General features: G+C 40.7%; 2 protein-coding genes across 2 annotated transcripts in view; both read right to left on the bottom strand.

The window, feature by feature from the left end:
* LOC147890526 (pentatricopeptide repeat-containing protein At1g06140, mitochondrial-like) overlaps nucleotides 1-6956 on the bottom strand; it is a 42795-nt gene extending 35839 nt beyond the window's left edge. Inside the window, exon 1 of the mRNA XM_087390314.1 lies at nucleotides 6911-6956. Within this exon, the coding sequence (XP_087246440.1) occupies nucleotides 6911-6956 (46 nt within the window). The remainder of the gene's footprint in view (nucleotides 1-6910) is intronic.
* Nucleotides 6957-10969: 4013 nt separating this feature from the next.
* Nucleotides 10970-12478, bottom strand: LOC147890525 (putative xyloglucan endotransglucosylase/hydrolase protein 28). The gene is made up of 4 exons (XM_087390312.1): nucleotides 12250-12478; nucleotides 11990-12090; nucleotides 11682-11890; nucleotides 10970-11423 (listed from the first exon to the last, which is right to left on the bottom strand). Exons 1-4 carry the CDS (start codon nucleotides 12476-12478, stop codon nucleotides 10970-10972), a joined length of 993 nt encoding a protein of 330 aa, XP_087246438.1.
* Between the last annotated feature and the right edge of the window lie 4343 nt (nucleotides 12479-16821).

The following is a 16821-nucleotide window of genomic DNA, read 5'->3' as shown; positions in this document are numbered from 1 at the left end:
CAAGAGGACAAGAGCTTCCAGGTATCACAACTAATAATGCACCTAAGTATAATGCTTTTGAAACGTAAATACAATTCAAACACATACCAAGAGTATAATGCTTGGTGTGGCTCGTGATCCCACACCAAGAGTATTTATAATATTTCAATAAGCACATGAGCCATGGATACAAAGTCACGTATTCATCTCTTAATCATCCCTTTTCCATACATTTCTCTTGAGCATCCTTTTACCTTACTTTTCTCTATGTCACTCCTTTTCTCACGTACTCATCCAAATTTACATGTCAAAAGTGGAAGGCTTTTAAGGACTCTCCCTTATCCAAAAAATTTTGACCCTTGGCCATTTAATACATCACATAGCACTAGCACAAAACCATGACATTTAGCCTTTTTTCCCTCGAGCGTGTTTACTCCCATCCATCCATGTCATCCCCTGTACTCAATAAATCAATCTACCATTAGTCAAACATTTAGCGCAATGATATACATCATATGATTAGCCAATCATGCTAAGTAATGGTCTTTACAAATGAAAATCCATTAATGTGAGTATTTCTAAATGGCATCACCCATGATACTTATGAATGGCACACGTTTAGTTAGGTGTCCCTAGCTAAACCCAAGTATTACATAGAACCCCTGCCATGTCGGATGCGATCCTATAAATACTTTATGTCATTTTCAACAAGATCTTTTAGAGATGTATCATGAATGGTCCGATCATTTTGCTTTAGCGAGCACAACAAGGAGAATTCTTAATGCAGTTACTTTTGGCCATGAAAGAATAGCCTTCACTAATTGTTGCCCTCTCCATTGATACGATTTGACTCAGATGCTCAACCAAGGCTCCATGAGCACAAACAGGCTCCAGCTTCTCCATGCCTCAAGCAAAGATACTCGGTGCAGCTAGCCCGACAACGCAATGAACAACACTGCAACAATGAGAATACTTCCATCAATGAAATCTCTCAGAAATTCCATCAGGATCTGCTCAATTTTGTCCCACCTTATCCACATCTGTCATCCTCTCTTAGGGTTACCACACACCTCAAGTGTGGTCACATCTTCTTCAATAATTTCTTAGTTCAAAAGGGTGATCCGAGGTGGTGGAGAGGTGGTGGGGGGTGTGGGCCTAGAACCGGTGGTAGCAATGGTAGATTTTGGGCCTTGTATTGCCCTTGATTGTTTGGCAAGAGGGATGAGGGAGGGGCTCCTTGTATAGCATGCTGACCTTGATTGATTGATTGGGTTAGTTGGGTGGGGTGGTTAAGGTTAGGGGTTTCCTTTTCTCGTACATCAGTAGGCTTGTCCCCAAATCTAGTGCCATGGCCACAATAAGTTGACGGCCTCACCCTTATGAATGGGCACTCATTTGTAGGGTGGTTACCTATGCATGACCTGCACTACACATTGTCCCTTCTAGGAAACAAGTGAGGAGTGTTGGGACCTTCTCTTACTAATCCTCCTCCCTTGAGTTGTAGGGCCACTCTATTTAAGATATTGGTGGTCACCTCATCTATGCTTTCCCCCTTGGGCATACGGGTTGTCTCCTTGGACTCCCCTGGGCTAGTTGCCTTACTAGCATGAGACACTTCTGAAGAAGCAATGGGGGACTTTACAAATTGATCCTTCTCCTTCATATTATCATCCAGGAGTACAATGATCTTGTTGCACAACTTGAATAATGTGGGGTTCAAGGTGATCAGATGGTTATGAAATTTTGCATCCCTCAACCCAAGAAGGAGTCGAGGTAGGATACATTTGTCACTCATTCTCTCATGAGGCTTTGTCAAGGCCATTTGATATTACATCTCTATCAAGAAATTTCCAACCCATTTGGCAGGTAGATCTCTATCTAGCATGCTTGACATTATGTGATGCCTATTCAATTCACATGTCTACTCTAGTGGCATTTACATAATATAAGATTGCATGATCCAATGCCTAATCAATTGGATTGATTTGGTAGCTTAGAAAGTTGAGAACAATTAAACCCACTAGGCTTGCATGATGGGATAACATGAGAACAAGCCAAGTTAGCTGAGGCTCAGGCCAAGAGATAGAATACGAGGAACCCAATAGGGACCAAGAATCATCAAAACACAATTAGGTTCCCTAACACTGAGGATCTCGTGAAAAACCCAGTATGCAAATCAAAACATACCATATTCAAAGAGCAATCAAAGGGGGTGGAGCTCATAGAGGTCCATGGAAGATGTTAGATCTTGAAGAGGTCCAAGGAAGACATTGTAACTTTCAAAGATATGAGGAAGAAGGTGGATCTTACATCAACCAGAGGAAGTGTTTGGGGAGGTTGGGTAGGCGAGGGTGGTTGTGCAGGTAAGGGTCGGGAGGAAATGGAAGAGGATGGAGCTCTCACAGAGAAGATGGAGCTTGCATGGATTAGTTATAGACCAAGTTGGGGGTGGGAAGAACCATGTTTTAGCTTTTAAAAACATCATTAATGATTTTAAAAATGACTGCATACTAAATAGTCTAAAATACAAACATGATTGATTTCAAATCTGAGGAGACGAGGTGTTTACCTCCTCAAAAAGTTGGGATAATAATTTGGCCCTTCCTAAGGTATTCAACTAGTTCTCTTTCAAACTCACATTCTTTTGTTTGACTAAGTCTATAGGGTAATTTATAAATAGGGGTAGATATAGGAATTATGTCTGTTTCATGATCTACATCTCACTCAAGAGGTAAACCATCAGGCAAGTCACTCGAAAAAACATCATTAAATTCAACCATTAAATACTTAAATGAAGATTCATACGTTTTAATCACATCAAGAGAAAATTTATTCTTTTCAAATGTAGCAGAAATAAAATAACCAATAAAAGAAAGTTCACAAAGATATACCTCACATTGTTATTGTTGTAGAATTCTTTCCAATTCCATCAAACAAATAAGAGAGTTGGAACATCATGTTCAACTTAATTTGGAAGATTCTACCATATTTTTCAAACATAATGGAGTTAATTGAATAACTCCACTATAAGCTATGCCCAAGACTATACAACCACTCTCGACCAAGCACAACATATGTTTGATAAAGTGCATAATTTGGAAATCCAAGGTATCCTGATAACCTTGGATATCCACCTCTACACCATGAATCATGGTGTCCCAAACCTTTTTATCGCCACTCTAACAAACCACATATTTATGGGCAATTGGGCTCTCTTGCAATTTCAATTTCTTAACTAGCGAATAGTTTAAGAAATTATGTGTTGCACTATCATCAAATATCATTCTCACTCTTTGCCCCTTAATGTGTCCATGCATCCTCATTAAATCATGAGGACCAAAGGTAGGCTACCACATTGCCAATGATAGACATCAAATGTGGGTGCTATCCTCATGATAAACCTGTACCTCAATATACTTTTTGGTACCATTAAGCGGCAACAAGTGCACCGCGTGTACTTATTTTTGTGGAGGCTTGTTTGAGGATTTAGGTCCCACCTATTTTTTAAAGGCCAGTTCCAAGAAGCATGATCTCTGTCCAAACATTTGAAGAAAATATTTTCTCTCTTGGCCCTTTCATAATCCTCTTTCTTTAGGAGAGCATATTTTTGTGTTTGAGGCTTCTTAGGTAGTGCCTGAGAAGCCTCCTTCTTAAAGTGTCCCTTCCTTTTAAAATTGGGAAATGTATTGAAATTAGAAACAAAACTCGTTTGTTCTGAAGTTCCAACTTTGGATTTTCCCATCATGTCATTGTATATTTGGGCATACTTAATTGCTTCTTCAAAGGTCTTGGGAGAGTTTCTTCTCACCTTCACCTTATAGGTGTCTTTTAGACCTCTTAGGAAACCCCTTATCTTTTGGAATTCATCAATCCATTTTTGCTTAAAAACTACCTCCGTATAGTTCACTATGTGCTAAACTAGAGTGTTCTTACACATGCTACAATTGTCCAAACCTCCCATGCTCTTTCTAGCTCATTTTCAAGGAAAAAATTCTTTTAAGAAAGCTTGTTCAAATTCAGCACAATACCTAGGAATTCTATCATTTTCCCTGAGGCTCATCCACCATTTATAAGCCTTATTCCAAGGGAAATACTTGCTTCCACATCTTGATTTTTAGGAGAGGTATTCTAGAGTCGATGGAAGTATTGCTATTTTTGCAAAAATGTACTAATTGCATCCTTGTTGTGTTGTTTTTCTTCCCCATTGAAAATTTTTGGTTTCAATTCCTTATGCTTGAGGTTTCTTTAAGTTGAGAGGTTAACCTCTCAACTTGATTAGGAGGAGTCGGTGATTGCACCATAGGAGTTACCGATTGAGAATCGCATAACTTAGAGATGGCTTCAGTTAGAGTTTTGAATGTATCATTAATTGTCCTGAACTATTTTTCTAGATTTTGTGTTTGAGTTTCAAGTTTAATGAATTCCAAAATCACCATAATCAACATCCTCCATTTCCATCGTATCCTCTTGAATTTCCTTATGTGCTTCCTCATGTGTTTCCTCTTCAACTATGCTTCTTCTTTTGTAGCCCTTTCTTCTCTATCCTTGATCTCTCCTCTCTTTCTAGACTTGTCATTTAAAAAATGAGAATCTTCCAGAAAATATAAAGCAAAAGGCTTTATCGAGAGAAAATATGATGGCCACTTCCTTGCTATTTGCTTGAGGAACTTGTATATATTTTTGAAGTCGATGCACTTTTCTTTGATTCTTAATCTCGCCTTTTGATTTCATCTTTCACTTTACTTGATTTCAAACCCCTTCACTCAAACTTTTATGGTCTTCTTTGAATTTGGAGAGGTTTAAAAAGAAAGAGCTTTTGAAAGGAAAATAGATTTTTTTATAAGGCCTTTCAAAGGAGGAGGACTTTGGAGGACTTTAACCTTGGAAATGAGAAGGATATATATATTTTTGGATGATGTGGCTTTTTTTATAAGGTCCTAGAACCTTTGGATGACATGGATACCTTCTATAATTCTTGGTATTTTCTTCGACGGGCGTCGAATTTGTATCTTTTTACAGGTTGCTTCGGCATAGATTAGAAGAGTTCCTTCTCTGCTCTATGCCTTAAACATCAAGGTAATCTCTCGAATCGGTGTGAAAATGGTGTAGGTCAATGGTATCGCATGATCTGTGGACTTCTTCTCCCTGTCAGAATTTGGATATCACTGGTCACTAGGGGTCTAGTGATATCCAAATTCTGATAGGGATAAGAAGTCACTGGGGACTTGAGGTTGAGTATCGCATGATTTGTGGACTTCTTCTCCCTGTCAAAACTCAGATATCACTAGACCCGCAGTGACTAGTGATATCCAAATTCTGATAGGGAGAAGAAGTCCACAGATCATGTGATACCATCGACCTGCACCATTTGCCATAGATTAGAAGAGTTCCTTCTCTGATCTATGCCTCAAATGTCAAGGTTATCTCTGGAAGTGGTGCGCAAATGGTGTAGGTTGATGGTATCACATGATTTGTGTACTTCTTCTCCCTAACAAAATTTGGATATCACTAGTTGTCACTGGGGTCTTGAGTCTGAGTCTTGAGAGGAGGGAAATGATGGAAAGCAACCCCTCCATCATTTCCCTCCTCTCAAGACTCATACTTCCTCTGATCATTGCTACAACAATGATTCAAACTTGTAGAGCTATCTATGGATTGGAAGCAACTAGTTCCCTCCCCAAGTGCTCAGTCGTGAGCTACAATGAAGGAAAGATGGCACTTGAGCAATACTATACATAGCGAACTCATGCATTCCTATTGTTGTTGCTTCTAGCCCTGACATGGCCAGATAAATCCTTCAAACCCATGAGCGTGCCTTTGCTTCTTGGTTTGCAACATCAATTGCCAAGTTATCTCTCTTTGATTGCACAGATATTGCCTTTTCTCCTTATGGCCCTTACTAGAAATTGGTACATCAATTTCGTGCTACATGTCTGTTTAGAAATGATAGAGGCCTCTAGGCCTTTGTGATAGACATCAATGTCAGAGTAGTGAGTTTGAGAGGAGTAGCCATCCGTTCATATTATCTAACTTAAATCCTTTACTAGTTAACGTGACTAATGATGACACCTTATTGTCACCTCAGTGGGGATTGGCATGAGAGCTCATCTGTCCACATCCAAGATTACTCAAGTTTTGTGAAAATATTCGTGGCCAAAGATGGAGTTGGAATAGCACTGTGATGTTCCTGCAGCTACAATTCTTGGTGAATTGTTTATGACTGCCTCTGATACCAATGTTACCTCCCTATTTGAAGAGGGCTACTAGTTCGTGTTCCACCCCGTGGATTCTGAGGAGAGCTCCATTGAAGACATTATAACTAATGGTTCCTATTTTACTATTTGTATACATTCTCCCTACCCTCATACTATGTGATCTTCCCAACCTCTTCCTTTGATTCATGCAATCTCCACCCTCTTCCTCTGACCTTGGCGAGCTCCACCCTCTCCATCTGACCTTGGCAAGCTCCACCCTCTTCCATGGTGTTACCTCCCTATCTGAAGAGGGATGCTAGTTCATGTTCCACCCCACCACGGATTTTGTGGAGAGCTCCCTTTCTAGATTTCTTCTTTCTTCTTGTGATTTCTTTTCATGTGGCCTCCTTCTGATAGTGAAACTCCCCATCCAGAATCATCCCCCATGCCCAATGCATGCGTGTGGACCTCCTTGACTACCAAGTGTCCTTCAAAGGAACTTAGTCTTATAACCCTTCTTGGCACCCCACTATAATACCAAGCCTACATATTCCTAGGCATTAGTTCTTATGTCCACAATTTCATTTCCAAGCCCTCTTAGTCTCCCACTTTCTTATAGCCATGTTGTGATCCTTCTCTTATTATGGTTGATGTAACACATGGCCTCCCACCCTCACATGCATGACCTACCCAATCTCTTCCTTTGTTCCATGTAAGATTTACCCTCTTCCTCTTACCTCTATTAGCTCCATCCTCTTCCTCAAACTCTGCGAGCTCCACCATATTTGATCATTCTTGGTGGAGAAGAGAGAGAAGAGAGAGAGAGAGAGAGAGAGAGAGAGAGAGAGAGAGAGAGAGAGAGAGAGATTGAGATTTTTGTTTGTCTCATCTTTGATTCTTGATAGGAAGTCTGCACCAAATGGTCATGACCTTAATAGGCAGTCCTTGATAGGAAGTATGCACCAAAATGTGACATCCCAGGTGTATGGATTATTTTCTCTTGAAGTAGCAACATCCACTTGATCGGCCTCGGTGTCATGATTGTCTTATTAATTAGATACAAAAGTGCTTGATGTATGTCTACCTAAAGATATTCAAATTTCTATTGTAGACTAAGAAGTCATCCAAGAATATTGTGAGAAAGTTGTCAATGTAGTCTTGGAATGTCTCCACAGTGAAGCGTTGAAATGTCATCGACATGTTTTTCAATCCGAATGCTAGCACAAATGATGACATAAAGGCAAATGCTGAGAGGATCGAGCCTTAGCAATTTGTGAGTTTTTTTTCTGCGAGTTTTCAACCTTACAAATATATAGCTTGTGGCTAGCTATACATTTTCCCTAAATATAATCTACCCTTATTCAGCTCTTTAGCTCAATAATTAGCAAGATTTCATAAATATGTATTGTGACTCCTACATTAATTATTTCCAAACCATAGTAGGACATGTCAAAAGCAATATACTTGCAAAGAAGAATTCTACAGCACTACTTGACACCACATTATTGGCTTGCACATCATGGGCCTACACCTCCTTTGTTCAATGCATCCACGTCCTCTTGGCTCATGTTAGTTCCATTGTCAACTAGCCATTGTTGAAGTGGCACTTTGGATGGATTCACATCATGGGCCTACACCTCCTTTGTTCAATGCATCAACTTTCTCTTGGCTCATGTTAGTTCCATTGTCAACTGGCCATTGTTGAAGTGGCACTATGGGTGGGTTCACAATGTTCTTGTTTGGTTGCCATGTATGAGTCACATCGTCAAGGCAAAACCATATGAATTACATTGTCTCACCCTCCACTATAATCCCACTTTCCAAAGAATCATGGGGCCTTAATGTTCTCCATTGCATTACCCAAGGGGATAGCTTCCCACATTTTTTCTTGCCACCGCTTGTGCCCATGCATATGACTTTACTACCACTAGGAATGCACCTAGTTTCCTAGAATGTTTTGTGAATCTTCCTTTTCACCATAGATTGTACTAGCGGGACATGATTCCTTAGCATTTCAAATCTCCGAGCATGCCAATGTCCAATTCTAGAGCCGTTTCCATGTTTACGTATTGAGTGTCTAGTCTATGTGAAATCCTTAGAGAAGCCTTAAGGTAGACTGGTCTTTTTCTCCCTATGGTGATCTCATCTCCATACAACCCTTTTTTTTGGCATGCAAGAAAGCTTTGGCAACAACATCATGAACAATTTTTACAAAATTAATCCTTGTTTTGTAACTACATTAGGTTTTCCAGAGACCACTCACTGTTCCAAGTTTCTACAAGCTCTGTCCCATCCCAATATGCCTACACTTTATGTAAGATGCATAATGGGAACTTTGTAGAATTGAACCAATGATCTCACCAACACAAGCTTCATATAGTCCTATCTAAACATGGTTTGACATAACAGCCAACCAACTCCCATGTTTGGATTCAAACATGTTTAAAGTAGGCATGTTTGCATGCTCTTCTTCTCCCAAGTTCTGCAAAAAAAAATAAATTCCCATCTCTGGTCAAGAGAAATTTGCATGGTAGCTGATTTCAAACATAGCTAAGCTTCAGGATATGTAGTGCTTGAGTTGATATTGACAGCATTCATATATAATCTCCAATGATAATATCTCACATGCCACCATGATAGCTAGCTATCCAAGGCAGACAACTCTTGGGGATATGCGACACCACTTTGCCAGAAGGCTTAAAATCATGCTAATATTATATTTTGCCTTTGCATCTTCTTCATGTTCTACATTTCCCCATGCTTTGGTGTGGTTGCCAGCATGCATTCAAAGACTCTATTGCTCCAATTTTATCCCCCCCCCCTTCCATAAACGTAGTTCTATATGCCTATCTCTCTATACATCGTTTGGTATGCTTTATTAAAATATATTTTAAAAATGAAACAAGCACCTTATTTCCCTACCCACCAGTGGTGTAGATTGATCTTTTTCATAAACTTGTTGCATTGTATTCCAATTTGCCATGGCCTCATCTTCCATGAAACCATGGAACTAAACATCCATCACACACTGATTTCTTATCACAAGGTTTAATGTTTCCTCAAAATTTTGTCTACACCATTGCATCTTCTAAGTTGATTTCACAAATGGCTACCATCTATGAACTTTGAATGTTGTAGCAATAAAAAGTATATAGTTAACATTCAAATGAAAGAAGGGTATTCAATTTGCATACCTTGGGTCACACACATGTGCTGCCATTGTAGACCAACCATGCACCCTTCACACATGCTCAAAGCACACCCACGAATGTTGCAAATCCCCTTCTTTTTGTCTATCAAACCGTCTATAAACGCGTCTATATACGCGTCTGTCTATTCGAAGAGCATCTATTTGTGCATCTATAAAAGCATCTATAAGACCGTTTATAAATGCGTGTACACGTGTTTAATGATGCGTCTGTTTGTTTTTAAAATTTTCTAGTAGAGCATCTATTTACGCGTCTATATGCACGTCTATACGCACGTCTGTCTACTATATAGATGCGCCATTAGATGTGGGTCTCTAGATGCATAAATAGACGTGCAAATAGACGTGCCCATAAGTTTTCTTTTTAGTTGAGTAAACGTGTTTGTGTGCGCATCTGTAGGTGCTTTGTCTTGTTGTGAAAGCATGGGAAATGTAGAGACTCTATTGATCCCTAAGTAGTTATTTTATGCATCCATAACAGAACTTGGGGCTATTGTAAGGCATGGGTGATAGTATTATTACGATCTAAACTTTAGGTAGCAGACTCTTGAAAGCACACAATCTCAGGGGGGTCACTATGTATAAACCCTCTATATCACGTGCATTTAAGGCCTATTTCTAAAATCCTTTATCTGTAAATTTTTCATTAATAAAAGGTACCCCTTTTCTATATAAATCTGTAAATTTTTTCCAAAACTATTTTAAATAGTCCCTTATGTATATTTATTTCTGTAACTTTTTGAAATAAAAAATATCCTTCTATTGAACTCACGTGATAGGGTTACATATGATGAGTGAGCCCCCCAAGCAGACAATACTAAGTCCATGGGCTTTCACAATGAGTTGTTTTCTTTAATTTATACCCACACACCACTCCCATGTCTCCCCTTTTACTTTTCAAAATTATTTTATTTCATTGTAGGGAGATGATCAACCTAGAGACTCACCTTCCTAGGTTTCACAAGTATGTGGGCATGAATGAGACATAACCAGCCACCTTTCCTTTATATATAGCTTCCTGCAAACCTTGGTACCTCCTTTATCTATACCTTCCCTCAAACCTTAATTCTAGTGGGACGTGCGGTACCCTATTTGTTGGTGGAATCTATGTAAATGTCCTTTTTTCCATGAGATAAGAAGGACATTAAACCATCTAATGTACTAGAGGTTAAAGTCTTAACATTGCAACTTCTATAAATCACCATTGGAGGTGTGGAGCCGAGAACCCTATGGCCCTGCTTTTAATGAAGCTTTTAACAAATCTTTTAACAAAAGGAAGAAGATGGATAGCAAGAAGAGTAAGCCGTTTTAAAGTTATTTAAAAGAAGAGTGATGAAGCCGTTGCAACCGTGTAGAACTGCGCTGGAGGCTCAATGACCTCCTTCACAAAGTCATCTCGAACAAATACAAACTAAAAACATGGAAAGCCTTTGAACGAACCATCTCCCACATTTGGTCAAAAAGGCTCTAGGCCGAACCATAGAAGCAATCTAACAACCGATAGAGTCGAGTAGGTGATGGTGGACGTCAAAACTACGAAGTGATTGATGTACGCGGCTGCAATAGATGATAGCCCTTCTTGCCAGGGTTACTGTGTGGTTTGGTTTCTTCTCTTGCCGTGTCGCCTACTCTTTCTAATAGCAGTTCCAGGAGACGTTTGCAAAATACACTCCGGCAGTGCAATGGCATACCGCGCCTTGTCGTCGCAATAGGAATAGTATAGATGGTTGGTTCTTACCCATTTTAGCGCAGCTTGCTGATCAGAGCTCAGAGATAATAGGTCGGCCGACTTGACCGGATTCATGTTTTCTAAGCCTTTGCATTGATCTGCCTGCTCGGTTGCACATCCTTCCAGCTTCAAGTTTTTGAAAGTGGCAAAGAAGGGGGCATAGCTGTAGTCTACTGGATACTTGCCGCCGTCCGTTGCCCATTGAGACCCATCCCACATGGTGGCGTACAAAGCCATTGGTTTAGACGGGTAATCGCCACCCACAGCCTCAGTCTTTTTCATCTCTCTAATAGGTATATGATCGACCATGAATCTGACACAAGAAAGATCGATGCAAGATCAGCTTTCTTCTAATCAGTGATTCCTGTTCTTCGTAAACAAGACCGCCATTCGCGGATCAGATAAACCTTTGTATTAGCTGCTTAAGAATTGGAATGAAAATTCTACATCCTGCCAGAATAAAAGTCACAAGCACACAATCAGAGTATGGTTCTCTGACACTGCTGATCCAATTCCTCGACTAACAACAGCAGCGAACGGTTAGCATATTGGATTGGTAAAGCGAGCATACACTATGTGCTGGTGGTTCCAGAGAATACTGTAGTCATGAAAATCCTCCGTAGGATCAAACCAAAAACTGAATCTCTCCTCGCGACCTCTGGTTACACTTCCATTCCCATAGATGTTTGTCTGCATTCTCCAGGGTTTTCCCTTAACGTTTCCCAAAAACTCAAAGTCTAGCTCGTCATGGTTATCGGGAAATACACCACCGTTTGATGCCTGAGAATCAGAAATTACAAGAGCTCCTCGTATGTGTTGACACAATTGACAAAACATAAGAAAATTAAGGAAGTTTTGCTAATTAAGCTCTGAACATACGTAGAAAGCTAGAACTATCCCTGCTGTGTAATCCGCTGGAAGTTTGATTAATGCGCTGTAGAACCCATAAAGATAGCTGCCTTGAGAAACGAATCCGGAACCTGATCGCAGGTTAAACATTGAAGTTTTCAAGGCTAAGAAAAAAGAATAGGCAATACGACAACGGAAAGCTCGAAGTTGCTAGCAATAACATAAGCTCTAAAAAATTTGGAGCGGCACGCAATTAGCGCAGGGTTATTAAAGGTGCCAGGGGGGCTAACCTCCAGATTGTTTGTCGAGTCTGAGCCGAACTGTGCTGCCGTCCGCTGTGATGTTAGGCTCGCCCCAGAGGACGGAGTAAGCATCCTCAAAAGAAAGAGATGGGAAGCGGCTACTGATCGGGGGAAGGGGAGGGATGTGGGCTGAGGCGAAGGGAGGGGAGAGGGACAGAAATGGAAAGAGGAGGGAGGAAAAGAAGGCAAAGAGGGTAAGGAAAGCAGGAGTGGACATGGCCGGATGCTGGAGGAGATCGATGAAATGGAGGAGATGAAGGCTCACATGGAAAGGGCAAAATATGGAAGACGGTAGTCGGCCCTCAAACCCTAATTAATGTGCACGTACTATCATGCTTTCATCTCCCATGCAAATCGGACGGCTTGAATTCAAACCACCATTTCCCCCATCATTAGGGAGTATACCACCCAAGCTCTCCAAGCGGGGATATTTAGGCCAGTTCAGACGCACCTCAAGCCTTGAAGGAATTGGCTTCAACACATGTAGGCCGAAGCCAGCAGAATAATAAGTGGCATACCCTTATAATGCAAGCAAATTGGAATTGGCCATGTGGTTATGTAATTTGTCTTGTACCTAAAGGCTGGGCCCCCTACCCTTGCTGTTTTGCGATTGGAGGTGCAAACACGGGAGATGTATAGGCTTCTTGATCCTGGAAGTCCTCTTATGTGCAATGCTTTCATGACTTGCAATTCCAACCAATCATTTTATGCCAGATCAATCTTGGTCCCTTTGCTTTCGCTTAGTTTAGAACCAATCTTGAATTCTAGTCCTTCTACTGTAGACCTCTCAAGTGTAGAGGTCAAGTCTGTACCTTAGAGCTCTCATTTTCCCGTTGGAACTTGGAAAGGTCTAAGCAGTCACAATTATGCTTGGAGAGAGGCTAGGAATGCCCATTTGCTAAAGTGGCATCTAGAAATACAGTCGCTCATCATTTTCAGCCTTCCCTAAGGCCTTGGATGCCTCGAGAAAAGCATGAGATTGCATTTTATAAGAAAATGACTTGCAACTACTATTTTCTTATGCAATAAACGTGTGGCTCATGCCTTCCTCTAATGCATCATACTCTCATCAATCGATTTTCCATGCTTGAGCCATTGCATTACATGTAAGGGATGGAAAGGAATTTCCTATGAGGAAGGTTCCAAATAAATGATGAGTGACCTATAGCAATCTATTTTGATGTTCCCAACCAAAATTACGAGTCAGGTTCACTTATGTGAATTGCCTAATGGAGGTAAATAGAAACATTTTCTAGCATTTGAATCATATGAGATTGGAAAGGGATTTTTACAAGGGAGAAATAGATGATGATCAACCCTAGAGAACCCATGTGACCATAATTTGTTACCCCATGGAAGTGTAGAGCCATCTTGCCTTCCATTGTTTAGCCTTGTGGTTCCATTCTAGTGGAGAAAAGTTAAAATAGACTAACCAAGTTGGCCATGAATGGTGGGCCAATCATAAGAAAAGTTCCCATGAAGCCTCTTTGCCAGGAGGATCAATGAAGGGACTCCTTTGCAATTGCTTTTTGTCCACCATGGGCATGGCCTCGAGGGGGTCACTCATAAATATGTAAGTCTAGCATGTGGGTTCAACAGAAGGAGTTTTTTTAAATGCCTTTTTACACCTTTTTAACATACAAAAGGATATCATATAAAGGGGGTATTCATAGATTAAATATAAAAAGGGTGTGTTTTATTCATGATATATTTAGAGATAAGGAGTTTTACAAATAGGCCTTAAACGCATGTGATACATAGAGTTCCTAGATAGTGAGCCCCCTGAGGGCGTGGCCACCACTACTTTAGCGAACTTCTCCAAAGTAGGGGGTCCAAGCATACAACTCCCCTAAAGTAGTGGTAGGTGTTGTCGTTCCATCTCTCTCAGTTTAAGCTTCCAAGGTGTTGATCACCTACAGTCATGTCCTCAGGGGGGTCACTATGTATAAACCCTCTATATCACGTGCATTCAAGGCCTATATTTAAAATCCCTTATCTGTAAATCTTTTCATTAATAAAATGTACCCCTTTTCTATACAAATCTGTAAATTTTTTCCAAAACTATTTTATATAGTCCCTTATGTATATTTATTTCTGTAAATTTTAGAAATAAAAAATATCCTTCTGTTGAACTCACGTGATAGGGTTACATATGATGAGTGACCCCCAGGAGGTCATGTCATTGCTTGTTCTAGCATTTGTGTTCACAAATGTAGCATAGGTCCTTGGGTCGTATTCCACTGAGAGGTGTAGGCTAAAGTGTGGAAGGTAGTAGCTCTAGTGTGTGCTTAGGTGAAAAATAGGGAATAATCACAACAATTGGTAGAGGGCCCCAGTTGACACAAGAACCAAACCAAGCACCAAGCAACTAGGCACCCTAGTTGGACCAATGAGTAGCTAAGCACCAAGTGGTAGATCTTTGGGCAACAAGGACATGCAACAGGTGGTGGTGACCAATGAGAGTTAGTGTTCTAGGTAGGTTCTCGCGGAGTAGGAATTTACCACGTCTGTTGCTTGAACCAACTGGTAGATGGGGACCAGTCTATAAAATTATTGTATAAAAGGCAAATCTGAGTGAGCCCAAAATTCTATTGTGAGGAGTGAGTAGCATACCTCAAGTCTAGGCAAGAGTGTTGAGATATCGAGCTCCAATGATATGCCAGGGTGACCGTTGTGCATTTATGTCACCGACTTGTTAGCTGTAGATGCGGTTGGTACGCGGTTGGTACACCGCCCATGAATAATAGCTAGATGACAGCTATCCTTATGTACTCTAGTTCGTGGCTCAGTTAGTATGCCACCTTAGTTAGCTGAGTTTGGCTTGAGACCCACATATAGGGTTCTTCTATTTCTTTGTACTAGAGTTCTTTTGGCTTTCACAACTAAGAAGAGGAAAACTGTTTTCAGCCTTCACCTTTGTGTGTATTCCCCCATTGTGTATGTGAGAAAACCGCAAGTGAGACTCCTTCCTTCTCTCCCACTATCTTCACATGGTATCAAAGCCTGGTCGTGTTAAGGAGCTCAAGAAAGCAAACCAAGTTCGTGGTGTCCTGGTAAGAGGACCAGTGTTGCTTTCCTTTTTCGAGTTTGGGAGCAAATCTCTACAGGTAGCACAGTCGGAAAGTGCAAGAGTGCATTGTCTAAGATTGAGACGCCCTTCGTAGTGTGGCAAGAGGACAGTATATGCTGCGGGCATGGGCAAAGCCCTCAGTGACTTTATTTTTCTGATTCGAGGCCATTTCGGGACCCGTTTTGGAGGCAGAAGTTCTCTGCAAGCACCGAGAAAAAGGCCCTATTTTTGCTGTGCGACCACTGTTTTGCAGGTCAGTGAAAGGTTGCCATAAAAATTGCATCATATGCCTATGCACGGAGATATTGGGAGTACAGAATCATCCTTATTGCCTGTTGATGCAAAATCGTCACTAGGAAGTGATTGTGTGGTCAAATACCACTTTCATCAGTTTTGTAGATTTGCCCTTGTGAGATAGAAGCTATGTTTTTTGTAGTGACAGAATATTTTGTAGTGTTCTGTAATGGCGTCTGATTCTCTTTGACAGATTGTCACTAAAAGGCTTGACAAGAACAACTTCCAAGCATGGAAGTTTAGAATAACGAATTTCCTTATGGGAAAAGGCTATTGGGAGTTCATTACAGGAAGTGAAGAAGAACCAGTTCTTCCTAATGTTCCCAATCAATAGGAAATGCAGGCATTTAAAGGATGGCATGAGAGAGCCATAAAAGCTATGTATTGGCTATCTATTAGTATTTCAGATTCTATGATTGTGCATATTCAGGATGCAAGTACGCCAAAGGAGGCATGGGATACTTTGGCAAAAATGTACAGCACAAATACGCAAGCCAGGAAAATGCAGCTCAAGCAGGAGTTGCACAATGTGCAGAGAGAAAATATGAGCATCAATGACTACCACATGAAGGTGAAGATAATTACAGATGCACTTGCTTCCACTGGGTCGCCAATGGAAGATGATGATTTAGTTTCTGTGACCTTGAATGGTCTAGGAAAGGATTATGCACAGTTCCGGACATCCACTGCCATCCGTGAAAAATTTCTTGATTTTGAGGAGTTGATTGCTCTCCTAATTTCTGGGGAGCACAGAAATGGTGGTGCATCTTCTTCAGGAGGAACTTCAAAAGAAACTATCTTCTACTCAAATGCTGGAAGAGTAGAGGAGGCCGATCTGGAGGCTGTGGTAGAAATTAGAATATGCAGCAAACTCAAGAAAACCAATCCTATGGAGGAGGACGTGGTAACTCTAGAGGGAAGGGGAGCCAAAGAGGTCGTGGTGGATGGCAGAGAGGCCAAAATACAAACAGCAATGTTAAATGCTACTACTATGGTAAAATGGGTCATATGGCTAAAGACTGCTATAAAAAGCAGAATGACATGATGAATGGAAAATTGCAGCAAGGGAATTATGCATCTTCTTGTAGACAGGGTGATGACAGAAATGAGCATCTGTTTATGGTGCAGCACATGACCAATTCTGTGACAAGTGCAGAAGAAAGCAATGATGTGTGGTATGTTGATTCAGGTGCATC

This window comes from Dipteris shenzhenensis, chromosome 19 (genome assembly GCF_047967505.1).
Source record: "Dipteris shenzhenensis isolate YYH24624 ecotype China chromosome 19, Dip_SZ_1.0, whole genome shotgun sequence".
Lineage (NCBI taxonomy): Eukaryota > Viridiplantae > Streptophyta > Polypodiopsida > Gleicheniales > Dipteridaceae > Dipteris > Dipteris shenzhenensis.
The sequence above is the reverse complement of the archived record's forward strand: the minus strand, read 5'-3'. Positions and strand labels throughout refer to the sequence as shown.

Bases quoted from the DNA above. Each gene is read 5' to 3' on its own strand.
- LOC147890525 (XM_087390312.1), bottom strand. From the start codon at position 12,478: ATGTCCACTCCTGCTTTCCTTACCCTCTTTGCCTTCTTTTCCTCCCTC. The intron at 12,091-12,249 runs GTTAGCCCCCCT...ACCTGCGATCAG, and splicing joins ACTCGACAAACAATCTGGAG to GTTCCGGATTCGTTTCTCAA. The intron at 11,424-11,681 runs GTATGCTCGCTT...TTCTTGTGTCAG, and splicing joins TGGAACCACCAGCACATAGT to ATTCATGGTCGATCATATAC.